The sequence below is a fragment of the Furipterus horrens genome, unplaced genomic scaffold (genome assembly GCF_987537825.1).
Source record: "Furipterus horrens unplaced genomic scaffold, mFurHor1.1.pri manual_scaffold_2, whole genome shotgun sequence".
Classification (NCBI taxonomy): Eukaryota; Metazoa; Chordata; class Mammalia; order Chiroptera; family Furipteridae; genus Furipterus; species Furipterus horrens.
Genome location: NW_028327172.1, coordinates 4,260,978 through 4,284,479, shown reverse-complemented (window position 1 = coordinate 4,284,479; position 23,502 = coordinate 4,260,978). Strand labels below are relative to the sequence as shown.

The following is a 23,502-nucleotide window of genomic DNA, read 5'->3' as shown; positions in this document are numbered from 1 at the left end:
AACTATTGCAACAATATAATCAATAAAATATACTTTTAAAAAAAAAGTCAAGAGTTAAGATGGAGAGCAGGCAGACAGCAAGGCTGTAGCTCTGAGTTCATAGAAATGCTGGGCACATGCACTCCCAGCAGGCGCATTTGCATCACAGGCAGCGGCAGGAGGACCCGGGAAGCCAGGGCTGCCGGTCACGGTGGGAGCAACCGAGAAGGCAGAGACTCCTGGGTGCACTCGGGAGGCTCTAGAGTTGCGACCTGGCAAACACGGGCGCCTCTTTAAGCCTCAGTTTTCTCGGCGGCAGAATGGGGATAATGAGCCCTGGCATGCTTCCTCGCAAAACGAAGAGTCAGGTTTTTAAGACAGTCAAAGCTGCCAGGGAGCAAGGCCCCGGCCTAAGCCCAGCACGTGTGGGATGAGAAAGGAGCTTCCCGGAGGCGGAGCAACTCACTCCGGGAGGCACCTGCACGCGAGTCCTGGAAGCCAAGGCTTCTGGGTCCGAGGCCAGGAGGGCACTTCCCAGCCCGCCGCTGCCCGCCGCTGCCCCGCGCTGCCCCAGCCAAGCGCACTCTGTAAACTGCTAAAAACCATAAGGAACGGGCTGGGTCCAGCCCCACCTCCCAACTGAGCGGCCGTGGGCGAATCGCCGCTGCTGGGCGCCTCAAGCTTCTTCGCCCGAAACTAAGTGGAACGCAGGCCACTCCGCGGCGGAGCTAGGAGAACCCCAGTGGGACACGGCAAACCCTCGCGGTACAGGCCACGGCTTTCTACGGAACTAACTTCCACTACGACGGGGGAAACTTGGGTTCCCGATTCCGACAGACGCGGGTTCAAACCCTCCCTCAGGGACCTAGCGCGAGGGCATTTCGGGCTCGGTGCGTCAGTTTCTCCATCTGCAAAACGGGCCCGAAAGCACGAATAAGGTCGCCGGCGGCTGCCAGGGGTGCGGGGTGGACAAGGCCTGACTGCGTCCGCACGGGAGGGATACTCGCGTGGGTCCGGGGCGGCGGGGCGACGGGCCCGCGCCGACCGTCTCCCGCGAGAGGGGGAAGGGAGGGGCGGCGCTACTCGCGTGGCGTCCCGCCCGCTGCTGTCTCCTCTAGCCGTCACTCGTGAAGCCCGCGCTTCCTTGGCACGCACGACCCTTACATAAGCGTCCCCCGCGGCGGCGCCGGCGCACGCCCACCCGCTCCGACCCGCCGCAGAAAGAGGAAGGTGCACAGCACCGCGGGCACTTACCTCCTCACCACCGCCTCAAGTCGTCTCCACCGCCTCCACCGACGCTACCTCCACTGACAGGGAACAGCTGCGGTCTCCGCGCAACTAAACTTGCTGCAGTCCTGGCCCCGCCTTTGGACTTTCTATTGGCTCAAGCAGCCCAACCCCTCCTATTATTGGACAGTGGGCTCCGTCACTCACCACTCCCCCGCTCAGAATTCCTCCCTACGTAGGTCTGCCCGTCACGTTTAAGCCTTGGCGCCCCACGTTAGCCCCGCCCCTCGCGTCCCCGGCGGGCGCTTAGATTGGTTAGGAGGCTGGAAGGGCCCGCCCCTGGCGCACCGCCGCCTACTCCCTTGTCTACAGAGCCCCACGTGGGTTGCCCGGCTCGGGCTGCAGCCCTCAATAGGCGGAAGTGGCCGAGCTCCGACACCCTGTGATAGGTTGCCGGCGGGGGTGGGGACGTGCGATTCATTCACCCGAGTAGCACGTGTCTCCCAAAGCCGCAAGCATAACAGATCTTACCTTACCAGAGCGCAGGGATCCGGGTTAGACGCAAAAAAAGCAACCGGATGGAGAAGAGGTCGGAGGAAAGCGTTTGCGAAGGGCAGGAGGAAGGAGATGGCGCACAGGTTTACGGGACTGTGCCCTTTAGCAGCTGCGGGGCGGGTGGTGATGGGCAGAAGTCCGTCTCTGTGTAACCTTGGACAAGCAACCTCTCCCCTCTGAGCCTCAGTCTCCTACTCTGCAAGTTGAGGCAACTCAGGACCTAGAGGTTGTAGAAGGCTTGGTTGAACGGAAAGCTTCCTAAGTCATAAGCCACGCTCTGTGCCAACCAGGGGAGAGGGGAGTCACCAAAAGAAACCCAAATCTCTGCCTTCCAGTGAGAGAACACAGACGATAAGCAAATAAAATATACGGTACATCAGATGGTAATCAAGGCACGGGGAAAAAATGACCTGCTTCCATTCTGTTGGGAGGATCAAGGGCTATGAGAACATCTTGTTAACTAAAAATTGCTAATTGAGCATGGAGAGATAATGCAACTCCATTCTCCAACTTTCTAGTCTTTCCTTCAGGTTGGCTGAACTCCAACCTGGGTCAATCCACATAGCCATCTTAGTAGCAGTAAATGAATTAAAATTCCAGTTCTCCAGATTCACGTACTCATTTGATTAACAAACACCTTGAGCACCTACTATGGGCCTTGTGCTATGCCTGGGACTCAGTGGTGAAAAAGACAGAGCTCATACCATCATGCCATAGAACTAAGATTCTATTAGATATCTAGGTCCAAGGACGTTCTACCTCACAACTTTTTATGCAGGAAAGAGTTAAAGCTGTGAGACCTTGGGCAGGTCTCTCAGGGCTGAATTTCCTCATAAAAGGGTTTGGACTCGATGGACATTAACTCTGTCATTTACTTGTTCCTATTAGTCTTCTAGTGCGTGACTACACTGTGACTTCAACACTCCCTGCCTGTATTTTCTCTCCTCTGCTATGTACCTGTATGACGTGGGTCCCCATGTCCCTCAGAAAAGGCAAGGCCCTACTCTAGAGCAGGCCATGCTACGGGGGTCATGACGCATTGTCTGAGTTCTGGCTGGTCCCTGTGAACTCCTGGGTCTGGAGCAGAGGGCAGGTGGCTCCACCCTGGTTCAGGTGACTCCTTTGGTCAACATCACCAGGGGAAGGTCTGAACAAAGAAACTAAATGAAAACTAGAAAATGGACTGCTGCCCTGGCTGGTGTGGCTCTGTGGATTGAGCACCAGCCTGTGAATCAAAGGGTTGCCGGTTCGATTCCCAGTCAGGGCACATGCCTGTGTTGCAGGTCAGGTCCCCAGTTGGGGGTGCAGTGAGAGGCAACCACACATTGATCTTTCTCTCCCTTTCTTTCTCTCTCCCTTTCCCTCTCTCTAAAAATAAATACGATCTTTAAAAAAACAAAAAAGAAAATGAACTGCTGTGAACAAAGTGTGGATTTTGAACAGTTAGCTCAGGCACATAAATGACCTAGTTCATGTTTAATTAGGAAATAAGACACCTCTCCATCCAGGCTATCCTATCTCCAGTCCCCAGGAGGACAAAGTTGGGAGATGTATTCCATCCTGGATAGAAAACTGCCCTGGCAAAAGCAAAAGCCTGGGTGGGGAGTTTCACATGGCTAGAAAAAGCATTTTTCAGAGTGGGCTTCTGTACTACTAGTGACAGAATCTCCTTGGGTCAGGGTGCCAGAGGGAAGCACAAATTCCTGAGCCCGAGCCCATGGTTCTTATGCATATTAACTGCCAACTCAGAGGTCTTAAAATCACCAGCAGAATACCACTCAAGTCCATTTCTGAGGAACAGGATCCCCTGCATTGCATTGCTTGTTTTAGAAGCTCCTCAAATGGTTGTAATGTGGGTCAGTATTGTGAGACCTAGAGAAATCACTACCCAGACTTTCCTGATGATAAAAACCCTCTGGGGCTCTTTAAAAACAAAAGAGATTCCTGGACTCCCGACCCCTGTGGATTTTGATTCAGTAAGTCTGGATTCAGTAAGTTTGGGATGGAACCCAGGAATCTTTATTTTTATTTTTTACAAGTCCCAACTGATTTTTGAGATCTGGAAAGCTTGAGAAACTTGGCTGAGTTCCTAGGAGGATGCAGGCAGGGTGAGGCAGGACAGACAGGCTGAGCGCAGCCAGGAGTCCAGCTCGGAACTAGTTCTCTTACTGTATTGTAAGAGCTGCTTGGGCAAAGAGATGAATTATCAATTGACATATACACAACTTTAAACTACATATGTGTATCTGCACTGCCCCTCTCCTCATTTCTGGTGGACATGATATATCTCCAAGGAAATTCCAGTGACCTTAACCATTAGGCTTATAGTTCTGTCTGATTATCCTGTAGGGTGTGTGAAGACCCACGTCTGATCCATGGTTGTTGGAACACATTTACTGAGGACGTTTGCCAACCTGACTCTGCGGGGCTGGATTCAAGGCACACTACTGACTGTGCGTCTTTGGGCAAGTTGCTTCACCTCTCTGAGTTTCAGTTATTATCTAAAAGATGGGGCTAAGCTCCAGAGCAGTATGAGTGTGAAATGCAATCACAGAGATAAGGATCCCTTGCATTGCCTACCAACTTTAGTCAGATTCCTTTTCCTGGCTCTGGAACCTCCAGAGAGTAGGCTTCGGTTTGTCTTTCCAGATTATTCTCTGGCCCAAGGGCAACCATGACTGTTCCCAGGCTCTAGTCACCTGTAGGATCCCACCCACATCTCTACTGCATTGGTCCTGCCTTTGAGACTGAGCTCTAACGCCACCTCCTCCAGGAAGCCCGCACAGATTCTCCCCATCCCTAAACCAGATGTGGTCCCCCATTCTTTTCCATGCATCCTCAACATTTGGTGTCTCTTTTAAGATGCCTGCCTTTATGTATATCAGAATTCCTTTGCCAGGGGTGGAGATTCTACCCTGCTCCCCTTGGCCTCATTCCTAGGCATCAGTGAAACCAGGTCTTGCCTGTGGTGTGTAGCTGTGGGTTAATTTCAATGACTCACTAATAATAAGGAACATCTGGGCAACCTGCCCCAGTTTGCCGTCTTCCGTACATCTAAGCCTCACTACAACCTTAAATGGCAGCAGCCACGTGACTCTCAGAATCACCTTTGGAAATAGGTACTGTGTGTTTCATTAAATTCAAGGCACATATTTTTTGTTTGTTTTTCTGCATTTTAACCCTTGAAATGGTTCTACATCTTCCAATAAATGAGCAGTGGGTACTCTTTCTTTTTAATAAATATTAATTAATTATTTTTTTAACAAGGTTATTTTATTTTATTATTTTATTTTATTTATCTGTTTTTAGAGAGAGGGGAAAGGAGAAAGAGAGGGAGAGAAACATCAATGTGCGGTTGTCTCTCACGCACCCCCAACTGGGGACCTGGCATGCAACCTAGTCATGTGCCCTGACTGGGAATCAAACCAGCGACACTTGGCTCACAGGGGTATTCTTTCTTAATGGTGTGTAAAAGAACACTCCCTTTCCATTGCGGCCATCTTAGAAATGATGAGATAAGGTATTTCCTCCATTTTGTATCTGAGAAACTGTAAACACATGAGGTTAAGCCACGCACTTGGGGCACAGAGCCACCTCGTGAAAGGGCTTTCCCCTCAGGCAGTGTGATGGGCCTAGAATCCAGGTCCCACAGGGGAGCAGCCTCCGTGAGGCCCCACAACAGCCCTGCCTCCTGGTGCTCGTGCCCTCCTGGGATCCCCTCCCTCGAGTACTGGCTGGACCTGGGGACTGGCCTTGAAGGAGCAGGATGGATCGTACATGATGTGAGGTCACTTCCGAGATTAAGACTGTGGCTTCTGCCTGCCTGCTAGACCCACCCTCTCATCTGCTGGCTCTGATCAAAGCCAGGCGCCCCCTGGTAAGCTGCTCTGTGGAGAGACCCACGTGGCAACGGTCAACAACCTACAAGAAACTGAGCCCCTCAATGCAACAGCCTGCGAGGAACCAAGTCCTGCCAACAACTGTTAGTGACCTTGGAGGCAGATCCAGCCCCAGCTGAACCTTGAGGTGACCGCAGCCCCTCGCCTGGAGCCTGCAAGGGACCCTGAACCAGAGGCGCATTCAGCCAGGCCTGGATTCCTGACCCGCAGACACTGAGGTCGTACATGAGTGCTGCTTTAAGCCACTAATTATGGGGTAATTTGTTATGAAGCAACAGACAGTTATTAGTCTCCAGTATTTAAGGCTAAGTATTTAATCTCATGTCCTGGGGACAGAGAGATGAATGGTGCCCTAGCCTCCAAGGGACGCCCCGCTGCTCCTGTGTGCATTTAATTGGCTGGAGAGGAAACCGCCGTTATGCTGGCTTCCTGGGGAGGCGTCACACTGCAGGGCCTGGCCAGGTGAGTAAGAACTGGCCAGGTGAGCAAGGCTGGGAGGCTGTGGCAAGGGAGGGAGAGAACACAGATTTCTCCTTGTCCTCCAGGGATTTGGAAAGTTGTAGAATTACACACTTGGCGGTGAAACAGGCTGGTGAGCCAGGACAAGTGAACTAGGGAAACTGAGACAGAGAGCTGAACAAAATGGCTGAGCAACTTACCGTCATATACAGAAGGTCACCTCCCTAGAGATGACAACCTAGGCCTCCCCTGTATTTCAGCGCCAGGCCCAGAAAAGCAGAAAAACCAGGTGGGTGACACCAGGACCAGGTGCAATGACTAAGGACCTCTTGCCCTGGCACTGACCAATCAGTGAAGACCACGACGCTGAAAGGGCTCACGTGGAGACCTGGTGAATAGTCTGCTGACCCCCTTCCCTGAGACCTCCCCTGAGATTCCCGCCTGTAAGAGAGAGAGACTCAAGGCAAAGGATCCAGCGTTCGCTCTTCCTTCGAGGAGCAGCCCGTGCCATTCCCTTCCCCTTCTTCTTCCCCTACTAGGGGAGCCACGGGCTGCAGCAGCTCATCCCAGGCTCACCCCCTGAAGCTGTCTCCAAGGCCCCCTTTTCTCTGACTTCCCAGGGAGCTCAGGCAGCCCAGCTTAGGCTCTTTCCTGTTGCTTCTTCTATGCTTTACCATCCCAGCTTTAAAAAAAAAAATCCTCACAAAGGCCTGTTTCCATTGATTTTTAGAGAAAGCATCATTGATTGGCTGCCTCCCACACGTGCCCCAACCAGGGATGGAACCCACAAACTTTCCGTGCCCAAAGAACACTCCAACCAGCTGAGTCACGTGGCCAGGGCTGTCCCCAGCTTTAATAAACGTATCCTCATAGTCACCTGGACTCGTGTTGTGAAATCTCTCCTACATGAAGCCAAGAACCCACTCATTCCTGGGTGGCTCTAGGCAGCCCTGCTCAGGGACATCGTCGTCGTCGGCAGCCGTCCGTCTCGAGAGACGATGGCGTAGCTTCTCGAGAGTCTATCTGCACCGCCGAGAATGGCTGTGCAGTCCGATTCGGGAGTGACAATCCCTGCCGCACTTGGTACAGGTGAAGGCAGATGGCCGTTGTTGCTGCTGTTGACGCTGCTTCCGCCTCGATCTTTTCTGGACCGCCTCCTCGTTGCGCGCAGCCTCTGCGCGGGACGTACCTTGCCTGACCGCGAGCCTCCAGGCTAGGCGGTCGTCTGCTTGAACTTCCCATGTGTTGAGATTGATGGAGCATTGTGTCATGTCCTTTTTGCAGATGTCTTTGAACCGCAGTTTTGGGCGCCCTGTCATCCTCTTGCCTTCTGCTAGCTCGCCGTAGAGGAGGTCTTTGGGGATACGGCCTGCATCCATTCTTTTGACATGGCCGAGCCACCTGAGGCGTCTCTCGCTAAGAACTGCATGCAAACTGCTCATATTGGCTCGCTTCAGCACCTCGGTGTTGGGGACCTTATCCTGCCAGGCGACATGCAGGACGCGTCGCAGGCACCTCATGTGGAAGCTGTTGAGTTTCCTTTCGTGCCTTGCGTAGGTGGTCCACGTCTCGCTGCCATAGAGGAGAGTGCTGAGTACGCAGGCTTGGTAGATGCGCAGTCTGGTTTTCTCAGTGAGGCTGGAATTGTTCCACGCTTGCCGGTTCAGTCTGGCCATAACTGTGGCTGCCCTGGCGATTCTCCGGTTGACCTCCAAGTCGACTGACAGAGAGCTCGAGATGGTGGACCCGAGGTAAGTGAAGTCGTTGACAACCTCCAGGGTGTATCCGTCGATGGTGATGCATGGGGGAGTCCCCGAACCCGAACCCGAACCCTAACCCTAACCCCTAACCCTAACCCCTAACCCTACCCCTACCCCTAACCCTAACCCTGACCCTGACCCTGACCCTGACCCTAACCCTAACCCTGACCCCAGTAGAGTCAGTGCACTCCTGCGCTTTTCTAGCACAGAGTGCCTTAGCACAGTGCTCTCCAAGGAAGCATCTGCCTCCGCTAGCCCAGGGAGTAGACTAACAAGCAAAGTACTTGCAGAGTACTAAAGAAGCTTAAAACGAGACCTGAGTTTGTTACTTTGCAGCATCAGCTGATGCCTCTGGTGTTTGGTGACTACCTGTTGAAACCATAGCATGATTGGAAACTACGAGTTTAGATTCTAAAGAATAAAGACATGTCTCTTTACATTTAGGCGAAACAAGTATTTAAGGCATCACCTTTCCTTGTAGGGAATGACTGTGTTTCCATCGTGAACGGAACAGATGAAGGTAGTTGCCAGAAGTGCTGTGTGCGAGGAGGCTATCCCAGTAAGATGGGCTATGCTCGGGGCTGCTGGGAGCACTCTGAGCTCTCTTCTGGTCAGATGCGTGGGTGAACGATGACTGCGGGACTCTTCCACTCCAATTTACAACTTAACTGTGTCAGGGTCTTCTTGGAGCCAGTGTTAATTAGATTCTCATCTTGGCTGGCTTCCAAACTAGCACAGATTGTTTTGAAAATAATCATCCTTTCACTTTTAAGAATATTTAAAGGGAATGCCCAATTGCTACTGTTACAGAACCCCTGGGCTGCTCCAATAGAAACAGAACCCACAGGCTGTTTTGTTAGGGGCCCGATTCCCCGCCGCCAGAATTATAACTCTCGATACCAGAGTTTAGTGAAAAGAAAAATAATTGTTTATTTCACAGTTATATAGATTTAGATTTACGGATTTCTGTCTTTAACTCTTTTAAAACACCCACAAACACATATTTCTGCCTCCCCCTACCAAACAAGGCTAGTTTTAGAAAAGTCAGAGATACCGTTTCCCTATTTTCTAGACATGGTTTAGCTTTACCGGTAGCTGCCAATCATTCGGTTCTGATTGGGGAGACTTTGTCTGTGTTAAGGTGCTCACCAGCTTTTTCATCCAAAAACCTCATGCATTCTCGGCCTCCTTGTAAACTGCGTGTAGTTTTTCCTTCTTTGTAAGTCGCGTGGGAGAATCCTCCTCTGTAATCCGCATGGTCAGTGTGTGTACCCCCTCTAAAAACGACATGGAGAACCTTCCTTTCAAAACTTCATAGTCGGTCCCCTTCTTTGTAAAGCAGCATGGTCAGACCCGTTAAAATGTCCGCTGCTTATTTTTAAATCCCTGACTGTGTCCTGTGATGCAGTGAGCATGGCACTCAGTTCTGACCATTCACAGAACCTCACGCAGGCTCTGTGTGCTTTTTCCATACCATCCCCCGGTCCGAGACCCCTCCCATCTCCTTGAGGCCTTAAAAGCATTCGAGTCGTTTGGGTAACAGAGACACTAGCCCCCTAGCCTCAGGCATGTTAAGGCATCATTCTCCCCATCCCCTCAGCCGCAAGCTCTGGGGGTTTTTGGACATCCATGTTCTGTAATGTGAGAAACGTTCACAATAAAAACCAGGACATAGGACTTGAGCAGCAAAGTGAGGCGTTTACTCACGAGTCTGCAGAGTTGGGCACACCCTCAACCAGGAGAACGTGCATGCAAAGTAGACAAAGAAGGCTGACTTTATAGTAAGGCGCCCCACCCTAAAGTGAAATTGACTAGCTCCCCCACCGCTTTCCTTCTTCCTTGTTTCTCCATTACTGGTTACTCCAGAGTTACAATCTAATGCCCTCATCTAAATGTCCCTATTGTGACTTGCAAATATGCTAACGCTGTCAACTCCCTTCCCAGAGATCCTCTAATTGCATTTGCCTGAGACCCTTTAATTACATTTGCCATTTGTTACTAACGACTTTCTACTCGTTTGGGAGTCACTGTGTCCTTGTTTCCTACAGTTCCCCTCTGTCTCTTTTGGAAAATTGACTACTCAATCCATTCCATTTATCCCTTCGAATCTAAGGAGGATTTCTCAACTTTCTTCCTCAGAGTTAGGATTCCCCTTGGCCTCTAGGAGGAGATTATGAAAAGTTGCTGGCATTGGTTTTCTTAGTGCATTGTCATTTAGTCTCTGAACTAAACCTCTGAGTGTGAGTGCGCACTCCCGGGAGTGTGAGTGCGCACTCCCCGGAGTGTGAGTGTGAGTGCGCACTCCCCGGAGTGTGAGTGTGAGTGCGCACTCCCCGGAGTGTGAGTGCGCGCCCAGGAGGGTGAGTGCTGCGCACTCCCAGGACAGTGAGAGTGCGCTCAACAGACTGTGAGTGCATGCTCCCCGGAGTGTGAGTGTGAGTGCGCACTCCCCGGAGTGTGAGTGTGAGTGCGCACTCCCGGGAGTGTGAGTGTGAGTGCGCACTCCCCGGAGTGTGAGTGTGAGTGCGCGCCCAGGAGGGTGAGTGCTGCGCGCTAGCAGGAGTGTGAGTGCCAGCTCGCCAGAGTGCGAGTGTGACTGCATGCTCCCCGGAGTGTGTGAGTGTCCACTCCCCGGAGTGTGCATGTGAGTGCGCACTCCCCGGAGTGTGAGTGTGAGTGCGCGCCCAGGAGGGTGAGTGCTGCGCGATCGTGGGAGTGTGAGTGCCAGCTCGCTGGAGTGAGTGTGAGTGCATGCTCCCCGGAGTGTGTGAGTGCGCACTCCCTGGAGTGTGAGTGTGAGTGCGCACTCCCCGGAGTGTGAGTGCGCACTCCCCAGAGTGTGTGAGTGCGCACTTCCCGGAGTGTGAGTGTGAGTGCGCACTCCCCGGAGTGTGAGTGCGCACCCAGGAGGGTGAGTGCTGCGCACTCCCGGGACAGTGAGTGTGCGCTCATCAGACTGTGAGTGCATGCTCCCCGGAGTGTGTGAGTGCGCACTCCCCAGAGTATGAGTGTGAGTGCGCACTCCCAGGACAGTGAGAGTGCGCTCCTCAGACTGTGAGTGCATGCTCCCCGGAGTGTGTTTGCACTCCCCAGAGTGTGAGTGTGAGTGCGCACTCCCTGGAGCGTGAGTGTGAGTGCGCACTCCTGGGAGTGTGAATGTGAGTGCGCAGTCCACGGAGTGCAATTAGATAACCGCGTTACATTGTAACTCCGGAGTAACCAGTAATGGAGAAACGGGGAAGAAGAAGGGAGGGGGAGCTAATTGCGTTAGGGCGGGGGAGCTAATCGCTCTCACTTTAGAGCAGAGAAGATAATCACTTTAGGGTGGCAATTTTAGGGTGGAGAAGATAATCACTTTAGGGTGGCAATTTCAGGGTGGGGAAGCTAAGACTATAAAACCAGTTTCCTTTGTCTACTTGGCACGCACATTCTCCTGGCTGTGGGGGTGCGCCCGGCTCTGCACACTCGTGAATAAAGGCCTCGTTTTACTGCTCAAGTCCTGTGTCCCAGTTTTTATTGTGAGCGTTTCTCACAGATATATGGCCCAAATGAAAAAACAGACCAAAACTCCAGGAAAAGAATTAAACAAAATGGAGATAAGCAATATATCAGATGCAGAGTTCAAAACACTGATTATTAAGGATACTCAAGGAGCTTAGTGAGGACCTCAACAGCATAAAAAAAAAAAAAAATCCAGCCAGAAATGAAGGATATGCTAATTGAAATAAAGAACAATTTACAGGGAAATAGTGGTAGACTGGGTGAAGCCAAGAATTAAATAAATGATTTGGAACATAAAGAAGCCAAAGGAAAAAAAAATACCCCAAACAAAAACAACACACGCACACACAAACAACAAAAAAACCCAGAACAACAAGAAGAAAAAAATCCAACTTCCAGTCAAAATGGAGGCCTAGACAGACATGCTGCGTCTCCCTCCACAACTGAGGAATACAACTACCTCAAAACTAGATCAAAACAGAAGTTCCAGAAAATCAAGCTGCATGAAGTCCAACAAACAAAGATATAAAGGAAAAATACTCATCCAGATGGGAGGGAGGGGCAGAGCTGGGGTGGAGAGAGCATGGTGTGGTGGTGGCAGCTGTGGTGGCAGCAGGGGCAGCGGTGGCAGCAGTGGCCTGGCAGAAAGCACAGTCACACACTTTAAAGAGTTAGGAGGGACACCTGTGAAGCTACCCCAGTGCCGGGCTGGAAGGAGCAGTTCACGGTCCCAGCGCCTGGGAAAATGGAGCTTCATTGCTTCTGACTGTGCAGGCCAGTGGGGGTTGGGGTGGAGGGGGAGGCTGCCGGTCTCTCAGCTTGTTTTAAGGGCCCCCATGGTCCTGGAATGTCTGCAGATCCACTCACTCTGGGAACAACAGCCAGAGCAATAGCTGGAGAGGCTCTAGTCCCATACGGAAGTGGGAGAAGTGCCTGGAGAGGGGGGCGAGTGCTAAGCAGGTTTCCTCTCAGACCCCTCCCCCACACAGCGCCACAACGTGGTGAAACTGATTGCCTTGTACTGATGAATCCCTAAGGCTCTGCCCCTTACAACGTAACAGGTGCAACAGCTCTACCTAAGACAGAGGGGCAAACAAACACAGGAGCCTGTCAAGATGAAGAGAGAGAGAAATATTGGGACAACTATAATAGCATAATCAATAAAACATATATTTTTAAAAAGGAAATTAAGAGAACAATTTGCTTTATAGTCACATAAACACTTACTTTCCCCTGAGCACCTGAGCCCAGCATCCCGGCTGTGCCCACACTGGCGCCCGAGCCCCCGCGGGCAGTGGAACAGCAGGCTCTCGTTGCCCACACAGTGGAAGGCCTCCGTCCACACGGGCCCAGAGCCCTGGCCAAAGTGGGCGCCCCGTGGCGTGGACACTGCCGAGCCGCACTGCAGCTCCCAACACACCACGTGGGCCGTGGCCTCGTCCAGGTCATCATCGCAGACGGTGCCCCAGGTCAGACCACGCCTCACCTCCAGGCGCCCAGCACAGGGGTGCTCGTCGCCCACCAGCCGGGCCTCAGTGTGTCCTGGGGGAGACACTGGACTGAAACAGCCCCTCAGGGGCTGGCACAAGATCTGCACGCCACTGGCAAAGTGACCCATTTGTGCCACCCACCCGCCAGTCCCATGGGACTGGAGGAGGGACAGGAGGACCAGGACCACCAGGTCTGGCACAGCCCCTAGGGACCTCGAGGTGGGCACTGGATTCCTGGGGACCTGCAGGCTAGGATGACCTTCCCATCCCTGGATCCCTGGACAACTCACTCAAGAGTCTACAGCAAACACTCATTCCCCTCCCTGTCGGCCCTGCACCCCAAGGGCCCAGGGTCCCCAACTCGGTGTTATCCCTGTCCCCACTTGAACTGCATTTCTGGCCAGCACTTCAGTTTCTAAAAGACCACGTGGTCAGAGCCTGTGCCGCATCTGACACGGGAGGGGGCCATGTCCCAGGCTACTGGGCCACCAGGAGGCTCCAAGTTGCTGTCCCTCCCGGGGCAGGATGCAGGCTGGTGGGCAGAGGGTGGACAGACTCCTTCGCCTCTCCTCCAGGCAGTGGACGGCCCCTTCAGTCCCCGGCACAGCTGTGAGAGGACGCCTCCCTCTCAGAGGCGGGGTGTCCGTACCTGAACACACGACCTGGGCATCTGTCAGAAGGCTGCACTGGTCCAGAAAGTTCAGGTTGAACCGGCAGTTGAAGATGCTGGACTCTGTCCCCTGGCAGGTCACGACCTTAGGTCCCTGGCCCTTGGAGCCCCCCGAAAGGTGGGGTCCAGACATGTGGAGGGCTGAGTCACACCCCAGACTCCTGCAGAAGACACTCGCCTCCTCCATGTACAAGCCACACCTCAGGACAGAGCTTTGACTCAATCTGGTCTCAAAGGTCCCTGCACAGGGGCTGCCTCCTCCGCTGAGGCCCGCTCTCCCCAGGTTCCCACCTGCGGGCAGCACAGGGCCCGCCCTGCTGTTCACCTGAGCCCTGCTGGTCTAGGGCTTGCACCCCACTCCGCACAGTGGCTCCCAGATTGAGAGGTTGGCTTTCTGGGGTGTAGAGCCCACGGCTTGTCTACTGCATCCCATCCCCACTGCCCAGTCCCTCCCAGAAGGCCTCCAGGAGTGGATGCAGGAATGAACGCTAAGCACTGGGTTTCTGGGGCTTCTGCGCACGCAGAGCCCAAGCCGGAGCAGAGGGGCCGTGGGAGAGGAAGGCAGGGTCCCTTCACTTCAGAAGCTCATGCGTCACCCATGAGCTCATTGCCTGACCATTTGTCGGGGAGGAGCAAACAGAACCCAGAAAAGACTGCCTGGCATGTGCAACCCGTGTGGCGAAAGCGCAGGCGCTCCCCTTCCATGCCACCCACCTCCGCTATTGTGGGGCCATAGCAAAGCCATGGGGTGTGAGCGCCACAGTCCCGCCATTCGAGGCTTCCACCTGGGGCACCCGCCTCTCAGCAGAGCCATCGACTTCAGCTGCAGCTCCGGCTCCGGCTCCGGCTCCAGCTGCGTAGCGGGGCCTTCGGCAAGAACACGAGGAGGGCGCTCATGGCAAAGATGTGCCCAAGAAGTTTTGTCCAGAATTTTCAAAAATTAGAAATCTGATTTTCACTTTCCACCCTAACGTGTACCCTTAATTTCAGTTCCCTCAAGTTTCTCACACTTTCTTTTGACGATGTTCATGGCATGTATGAAGTAAAATCTCTATAGACATTTTCTGGAAAATCACGGAGTTGGGGGCTTGGCCTCTGACATACCCATGGGTCACTGTCACTTGCCTGCCAAGGGCTGAGACAGCCCCTCCCTCTGGGGCCGGGCCTGGGACCCTCCCGGGTGGACCCCCTCAGAGCCCAGCGCTCAGCACAGCCACACCCACCTGCAGAGAGGGTCCAGCAGGCCAGCAGGAGGGGCCCCAGCCCAAGAGGGGACAACGGCATCCCTGGTCACCTCTGCCACTGTGCGCCCCAGGCCCAGGAGAATGTGCCCGCCAAGAGCAGCAGGCAGACTCCAGCTCAGTGCTCAGCCGTCCTGAGAAACAAGCGGGAACCCCACCTCCTCCCCAGCATATCAGAGGTGTCATCTGTCACGCGGAGCAGGGGCTCACCCACCAGGCCTCAACCCAGGCAGTGCCGGCTGCTTGTGGTGCGGCCGGGGCTGGGCTTCCTGCAGACCCAGGTGGGAGCCTCGTGGACGAGCACCACCTCAGGGCCAGGGGTGGGCTCTGTGGGAGATGCACTTCCTCTGCCTCACACAGAAGGTGCACTGACAAAGACGCCGTTCCCACGTGTATAAAAGACACAGCAATTTGATCAAAGACGTTAAAAACGGGCATGACCATGACCAGCAATAGGAAAACATGCAAACAGCACTCTCTGGGACGATGGAGTCCTGGAAAAGTGGCCTAATGCCCCGAAAAAGGGGAGCAAGTACTTGGTGGAAGACGTTTAAAATGGCCACATGGGCAAGGGCCCGGCTGGCTGCATGTTCTAGGTGTGATGTGCACAGGGAGCGGGAAGCAGGCCCAAAGTGCTGCTGTAGCTCATGTGTGTATCTGTGCATCTGTTCAAAGAAACACGCTCCGTGGACAGAAACCAGGCTGTGGAGGTACCCATTTCCAAGAGATAGAAGTGTATTTCATTTCCTTTCTTGGTCCTATGAGTTTCACAGTCTACAGTAATGTGTATTTTTTTCTAATCTGAATAACATCAGTGACAGTTACTTTCCAAAAGGCTTCCCAGAGAAGCACTTCCAAAGGGCAGCTTGGGCCTTCCCACCAGCATGGGTCTCCAGGGAGGACCCTGTCAGCCGGACCCTCTGTGCTGAGGCTCCAGCTCCTCCTGAGGCGCAACCCGGCCATGTGCTTGGCCACGCTCCTGGCCTGGGCCTTGGGGTCGTTCAGCATGTGCACACGAGCCAGAAGGGCCACCTCTTGAGGCCACAGGGGCCCTGTGTGTGCTCAATCATCCAGGACACCCCTTCTCGTCCTCCGAGGCTCTGTCAGGGGCAGGCGCCCAGCCTCGCTGGATGTCACCCCATCTCGTTCATCGCAGCTTCCTGCCTAAAAGGGACCTTTTAGTTCTTGACACCACAAGCTGGGCCCCTTGCAGCCCTGGGCATGGGAGGCGGTGCCCAGAGAGTCCCCAGCAGGCAACAGCCCACTGAGAGGTGGGTGGCACTCGCTGCCGTCACTGGGAGACCCTATAGATGAGGGTCCTGGTCCTTCCCAGGTTGCTGACAGAGGAGTGGGAGTCAAGAGAGACTTGAACGTGTGGCCATTTGCAAACCTATCCCAGACCCACCCAGGGGAGAGGATACACAGAAACATTGCCCAGCAGGGGTGCAGGGCGCTGTGGTCTGGGAGGCGCAGTCACTGGGGGCCTGGTGGGGTCATCGGAGCAGGGCAGCTTCACATGGTGGGGACTTGGGCATAGCCCCTTACCCGGGTGGAGAGCGGTCTGCCCGTGAAAGGAGGGTGGCCGGGAACTGGCTCACAGGGAGCCCCACCCCACGCCCTGGAGCACCTGGGCAGGAGGCTGGGGGCGAGGTGAGGACAGGTGGAAATACCCACATCCACATCCAACCCGGGTGAGGCAGAGAGGGGGCCCAACACAGAGCCTGGGCCATGGTGGGCGTCTGAGGGATGTTCTGAGATGAATTAATGGGTGGATGAATGAGTTCAAGGGGTGTGTAATGATGTCCTATTTAGAAATGAGGAAATGAAAGTCCCTGGGAGTCTCGCTGGTGTCCACCATGGCCAGCTCACGGTCACCACATTCTGCAACAGGGGCCAGCGTGGTCTTCTGTCCCTTCCTGGGCTCTGGGGCCCGGGTTGCAAGGAGCCCACCTGTGTTCAAGGAGAGAGACGCGCATTGGGCCCTGAGCAGCTCCTCAGAGCCCCCAGGGTCAGTGCCCCTCAAAGCCAGAGGGCCCGACCTGGACTGGACAGTGAGCTGGGGCAAGGGCCATGTGGTACCCACCCCGTGCCACCTCCCAGCATCTGCTCAGGCCCCAGGAAGCTGACTGGACTCTGCACAGCCATGAAAAGAAACCCAAATAAAAATCAAGGGTCCTCCCTCAGCTCCACGCCTGCCCATAGGTTCCATTGTAACAAGTAACTCTGAGGGGACTGCGCGGTGGCAGGACTGAGGGCTCCGGACACACAGTGAGGGGCTCTCGGGGTCTTTAAATGTAGACGCCAGCCAGGGCCGAGGCCTGGACGTAGGACCAGTACATCAGCGCAAGCACCACAGACAGCAGGGCGCACAGGTGCACGCCCGCGGGGCTCAGGGGTGGCCGCTCCTCCTGCTCCCGCTCCTGCTCCCGCTCCTCCTGCTGCTCCTCCTGCTCCCGCTCCTCCTCCTCCTCCTCCTGCTGCTCCTCCTGCTCCTCCCGCTCCTCCTGAGGAAGCACACGCCTACCCTGTGCTGGCACCAGGGCCGTGGTCCCCGTCACCTGAAGGAGAAAGGGGCCGAAACTTGCTGTGCGGAAAAGAGGCAGCCACAGCCCTAAGCAGCCCAGCTCCTCCGAGCAACGTCCCAGCCCCCTCAGCCGGAGCCTGTCCTGTCACGGGACCCCCACGGAGGCAGCCTGTGCCCCACCACCCAGAGGGCCCCAGCGCACGGGCAGCCTCAGGGCCAGGTCGGGAGCAGCCACAGTGAGGGAACACCCCAGAGCAGCCCTCCTGAGACCCCCTTCCCCAGCCCCCAACAGCACCCCTCTTGCCCCCCACCCACTCATGGGAGCAGCGCACGCCGGCGTCCTCCTTGTGCCCGCAGTCCGCGCGTCCCCACGGCCCCGTCGCACAGCCCTGCAGGGACGCCTCGCTGCCCTGGCAGCCCACCTCGTCCAGCCACACGGGCCCTGAGCCTGGGCCAAAGGCGGCCCCCGCCAGGGCGCTCACGGCCCCGCCACAGCCCAGTTGGCGGCACACGACCTCCGCGTCCGCCAGGTCCCAGGAGTCGTCGCACACGGTGCCCCAGGAGCCGGCGTGCCACAGCTCCACGCGGCCGGAGCAGCGGTCCTCGCCCCCGCGCACGCGCACCGCACCGTCCTCTGCAAAGGGGTCTGTGGTCACTGCGGGGCGGGACCGGGCTGAGGAGTGGACAGACCGATGGACAGAGCCATACCTGGGCAGCTGTGGGTGGAGGAGCAGTTAAGCATCTCCCCGGAATCCTGGTTCATTCTCTCTGACAACCCTATTGGGTTAAACAGTGGCTGTCTCAGAGTAAATGCCCTGGAGAACTTCAGAGTGCAGTTGCTGGAGCCCAAGGGATCCCCAGGCCCCCAGCCATGGGTCCGTGGCAGCCCCTGTGGACAACCTGTCAGGATATGCAAGCCCCTCCAGCCCCCCACCCAGAGACCACCAGGGCCCTACCTGAACAGGTGATCCAGACCTCCTCTCCACGGGCACAGGACTGCGGGTTCCACGGGGCTGAGGGGCACTGCCACAGCGTGGAGTTCCGCAGCTGGCGGCACTCAATGTTGTCCACCCAGGAGATGCTCAGGTCAGTGTGGACGGGCCTGTTCTCCAGCCAGCCCTGCTCCCCACAGCCCAGCTGCTTGCACAGGATGGACAAGGAGGCGTCCTTCAGCGCGTTACTGCACACAGCGCCCCACGTGCCATTGTAGAAGACGTCCAGCCAGCCGGCACAGTGCTGGGGGCCACCTCTCACCCTCAGGGCCACTGAGCCTGGAAGACAAGCAGGGTCAGGCCAGGGGACGTCTCGAAGGAGGAGGCCACCACGAGGGGCCCTGGCACTGAGATGGCTGCCACTCGAGGCCCCTGCCCTGGGGAGGCCCTGTATTGACCTGCGTCCCCACAGCCACCCCTGCCCAGGACGGGGGCAGCAGGTGCGCACAGGGCTCCGACGCCCCCCCCACTGTAACGTCTCAGCAGGTGTGCCGGCTGCTGGGCCAGCAACCCCCCCTTGGGAATTACCTGAAATACAGAATAACCTACCGGCATAAGATAATCAATTTAGCAATGATTATAATTTTTTTTAATTAAAAAAAAGGAATTAGCCCAGAGCACCATGTCCAGATACAGCAGCAGTCCAGGCTGGCCCGTGTCAATGGTCGGTCATCATACCCTTGACCAGTGGAGTCTCGCCGGAGAGACGCATTAAGAAAACCAAAACACTGCCACACGTCAGTTTTAGACGATCCTTCACACTGATGTTATGAGGGCCTGTACACATCAGAAACCCTAAACCAGGGTCCATGGAGAAAGCTGTATGTGAATTGCATATGACAGGGTCGTACGTATTTAAAAGCAGCTTAGAAAAAAACACAGGAAGAAAATACACCCATGACAGGTGACGAAAGTGGCCACACGGCTCTGCCGTGTCTGTGCCCCTCGCGATGAGCCTGTTCCCCGCCCACCCCGTCTGGGCTGCCCTCGGGTCCGCGGCAGCTGAACCAACGGGCAGAGTGGCTGGATCCCAGCCTGGGCCCTGGCCTGTGGGACCCTGCGCCAGGCTCGGTCCCAAGAAAAAGAGCATCTCCGCTCCTGCCAACAGCCAGTCCCCAGCAACAGTGCACAGAGGGAGGAAGAACTGCAGGACATTAAAACACAAGGACAAATTGAAGGGCACATCCGAGATCATGGACCAAAACTGATGAACCAGCAAATCAATGAGACGGACAGCACCCAGGGACACACCTCCAGCGAGCAGAAGGGGAGCGGAAGACAGTGGCCCTCGGTGTCACGTAAAAAGAAACACAAGGACTGAAACAGAGGCGCACGTCTCAGACGTAGCTGAAAACATTCCTGAGCCCAGATTGGTGAGGGGTGACCCCGACAGCGCCCTGAGACACCTCCCAGGCTCACCCCCGACCACGGACGAAATTCTGTCACTCAACAACAGTGACACCCAGACAGGAAGCACATGGAGAGCCTCAGATACGTACGAGCTGAGAACCTTAAAAATTACTCTAGAAAAGTCCTGCAGCTAAACCAGGTGTCAGGGAAGCCTGGCCCAGGGACACCCGGAGCGGCAGTGAGAGGCTGGGGGAGAGAGACCGTGCCCCGCCCCCGCCCCCGCCCAGAAGGGGAGGCGCTCTGTCCTGCCGCGTCGCCGGGGCCAGGGGACAGTGCCAGCGCCCACCGTGGAGCTCTCCGTCCTGGAAAAGCTGGACCCGGAGAGAAGAGCGAACTTGCGAAGAGCGGGTAGGCACTGTTCCCCACAAAGACAGCTCGACCACGGACACCCAGCTGCCCCGTGAAGGGACTCAGCTAACAGGACCCACTGGAGCAGAAGGCGCCGGCGTCCTCCTTGTGCCCACAGTCGTGCTGGCACCAGCCCCGCGACGGGCACTGCCACAGCACAGCCTCACGGCCCTCGCAGCCAAGCTCGTCCAGCCAGATGCGTCCGGCCCCGGCCCCGAAGGGAGCGGCCCCCAGGGCGCTGAGGGCGCGACCACAGCCCAGCTGCCGGCAGACCACGTGCGCGTCCCGCAGGTCCCAGCCGCCATCGCACACGGTGCCCCACGTGCCGCCGTGCAGCACCTCCACGCGCCCCGCACAGTGGCCGGGCCCCGCCACCAGCCGCACCCGGAGGCTCCCTGCGGAGAGACCACGTCAGCGCGGACCGGCCCCCACGAGGATAGAGGGAGGCGCGGGGTGCTCACTCACCAGAGCACACGACGCCCACGTCCCTCGAAGCCCCCGCAGGCTCCAGCAGAGACGCAGACATGTTGCACTGGCTCAGGCGGGTATCGTTGCCCAGGCAGCGCACGCGGCTCAGCCCCACCCTGCCGGCCCCACGCGCTGGCGCAGGCGCGTCATAGGCTCGCTCGGCCTCTCCGCACCCCAGCTGCCGGCATGCAACGCCCGCGCCGTGCAGGTCCCATGTGTCGTCTAGGACGCGGCCCCACACACCGTCCAGGGCTACCTCCACGCGGCCGTCACAGCGGCTCCGGCCGTCCAGCAGCCGCAGGGCGTGGGGGAGACCTGGGGAGAGGCGGCCGGTGACAGGAGCAAGCAGGGTGTGAGCGGGAGGGACCCTGGGCCTGTGACGGGGCGAGGACCGCCGCCTTCGCAGGGCCCATCACCATCAGCCCCCAGAGCCACCCTTCCTGCTGACCTCCCTGAGCAGACCACAGTGGCTGGTTCCCCAGGGCACAGGCGGGGGCCCCGGGGTGCTCACTGGGCAATTCCACAAATAGGGCTCCATCCCAACACAGTGAAACCTGTCGGGCCAGATGGGAGCGTCCCTGTGCCCGAAATGGCCTCCTCCAGGTGTGGCAACCGCGCCACCACAGTTGAGCTGGTGGCAGAGGCCGGTGGCATCTGTTAAGTCCCAGCGGGTGTCACAGAGGGGTGCCTAGGCCCCCTGAACCTGTGAGACCGCCCCTCACAGCTGCTGCTGCCGTTTACCAGTCAGAACCCTGGGGTGGGGGGAGGGGGAGTCAGCATTGCTCCCTGACCCTGCAGACCCCATCCTTAATGTGAGTGTTGTCAAGCAGACCACTCGCGCACTTGGATGGACACACCGAGAGCAAGTCAACATCTTTGAGGAATGATTTCGTAAATTACAGATACAGAATATCTGCACGTCACAGCCACACGGACGGTACTTACGCTCGGTCTAAGGTGAGAGACGGCTCATGACTTCTCTCTGTGTACTGGGCGGAACGGTGCTCAAAACTGTGGTCATAACGCCTCATCTCCATACGCGCCCTCCTTCCAGAGACGCTCCGGTTCCTCTCTCCACTGGGCGGCGAGAAGGATGACGAAGGCCAGAGAGTGAAACCAACAAGCCGCGTCAGGCGGGGGCGAGACGAACCTGAGAGACAGAACGTGACTCGTCCAAAGTCCAACACTTACTCAGCCGTCAAGCCAGAGGGAGTCTCACTTCCCATCCAAGGCTTCATGGGTGAGGGTGACAACGCCAGGCCGTGACGACGGGCTTTCGGTGTCCGAACCCAGTGAAACCTCCCTGCTCCTCGTGTCCCACGATGCGGGCCAGGGAGCCCCCGCAGCTCATCCCCTCTCTCTCCACACAGTGACTCGGGGACCCGGGGCTTCTCGGCTCTGCGGCTGCACCGAGGGCCCCGGAGGCCGGCTGCCCCTCCACGCTCAGCTGGCGAGGCCCACGGACCAGCGGCACGCAGGACCCACGGACCGGCAGTGGGAGGAGGGCCCGGAGGGCCGCTCCCTCCGGTCCCGCCTCTGGCCGGACCTGGACCGCAGGGCGGGAGGGCTGGGAGACGCAGGACAGCGCGACCCCCGTGCATTGCGCACCCGGGACGGCCGCCCGCCTCCCTGTCCCCAGCACGTGCAGCCGACTCTGCCCACCTTCTCCAAGAGGAGTGACCGGTGAGAGGACTGAAAGAACGGGACGTCACGCCAACCAACGCAGCCCCTCCGAGGCCCGTGAGTAAAGACGACACTGTCCACTCGTTTCCAGAGACAGTCGGCTCGCTGTCCAGACTCACTTTCTCCACCCCCACCCCACCCCCGCCCCTTTATTTCTTCCTGACGACAGAGAACGCGTCATTCTGGAGCCAACGTCCAGCGGCCAGCCGTCCCCGCACTGATGACAACCACGATCTTGAGACAGAACAGAGAAGCCAGTGCCTGTGGATTTTGGAAGGAAGCAGTAGCCAGCCAACTGCGGACAGAATTCATGACTGGATGACTGACCGGCACGGCGGTGACCCGACGGGTTTCCTGCCTGGATGTCAGCTCTGTGCTGAAGGCGGTGAGCCTCGGCACAGCTCCACGGGCAGGATGGGATGGAAGCAGAGAGGACTGGACAGGTGCCGGTCGGAGCCAGCGTCGGGGCTGCCAGGGACCCTTCCCTCGGCTCCTCTCCTGGCCCTGCTCCCGCCCTGAAGCTACACCCAGAGCCAGGGTCAGCTCCTGAAATGCCCAAGCAAAGCTGGAAAATTGACCCCTGTGTTCCACCAGCTGTGGAAATCCTGCTTATTCTTTCTCTTTTTCCTCCCGCCAGTTTGCCCTGAAAACCACCCAGTTACGTGAAGCTTCCACGCGGCGCACGGAGGGAGAGGAGTCTCACTGAGGTCCTGAGGGAAACCAGAGCACCATCCGAAGGACCAGAGAACTGGTGGGGAGTCCAGGAGAAGACGCCCGGAGGGGGAGCTGGGCCCGCACGGAGCTCACCGCGGGGGCCACCATGAGCTCTCCGCCACGCTGGCGCCGAGGTCACCCCCACAGACACCGAGACAGACCTGCGCCACTGTCATCACAGACTTAACTGTGGTCTCCCGACCTCTGCCGCCCGGTCGTGGGAAGACAGACCGGGGAACCCCGTTGAGTAAGGGAGTCGTGGCGGCACATCCATCGGTAGCATCATCCCAAGTCTTGAGGGAGGAAGTCCCGGGACTGGAACGGGCACAGGGCTCCGTGGGAGGGGCTGGAGCTCCGGGCACCAGCCTGCAGACCCGCTGCGCCCTCGATTCTATTTCCGAGAACGGGTTCATTTTTACAAATAAAGCTATTTTTCTTTTGTCTTTTTAGTGGTTTCCTATGTTTCCTGCGTGAAAGACTCAATTTTTTATCTGAAGGGTACACATAAAACCCTTGCTCTGACCCTAAAACCCTCACTCTCACCCTAAAACCCTAACCCCGACCCCCTAACTCCAACCCCGA

The 23,502-nt window shown here is 56.6% G+C and overlaps 2 protein-coding genes across 2 annotated transcripts in view; both read right to left on the bottom strand.

The window, feature by feature from the left end:
• PC (pyruvate carboxylase) overlaps positions 1-1,317 on the bottom strand; it is a 90,053-nt gene extending 88,736 nt beyond the window's left edge. The window contains exon 1 of the mRNA XM_090257950.1: positions 1,234-1,317. The gene's annotated coding sequence lies outside the window, so the exon portion shown is untranslated. The remainder of the gene's footprint in view (positions 1-1,233) is intronic.
• On the bottom strand, positions 837-21,267 carry LOC150017436 (scavenger receptor cysteine-rich domain-containing protein SCART1-like; the record flags this gene model as incomplete). The annotated part of the gene is given in 13 exon segments (XM_090291825.1): positions 837-928; positions 12,608-12,922; positions 13,520-13,831; positions 14,255-14,407; positions 17,306-17,339; positions 17,617-17,939; positions 18,014-18,073; positions 18,262-18,576; positions 20,136-20,450; positions 20,521-20,838; positions 20,972-21,025; positions 21,028-21,228; positions 21,231-21,267. Coding segments are annotated over 13 exon segments (2,529 nt in total), but the record flags the coding sequence as incomplete, so codon positions are not given.
• Between the last annotated feature and the right edge of the window lie 2,235 nt (positions 21,268-23,502).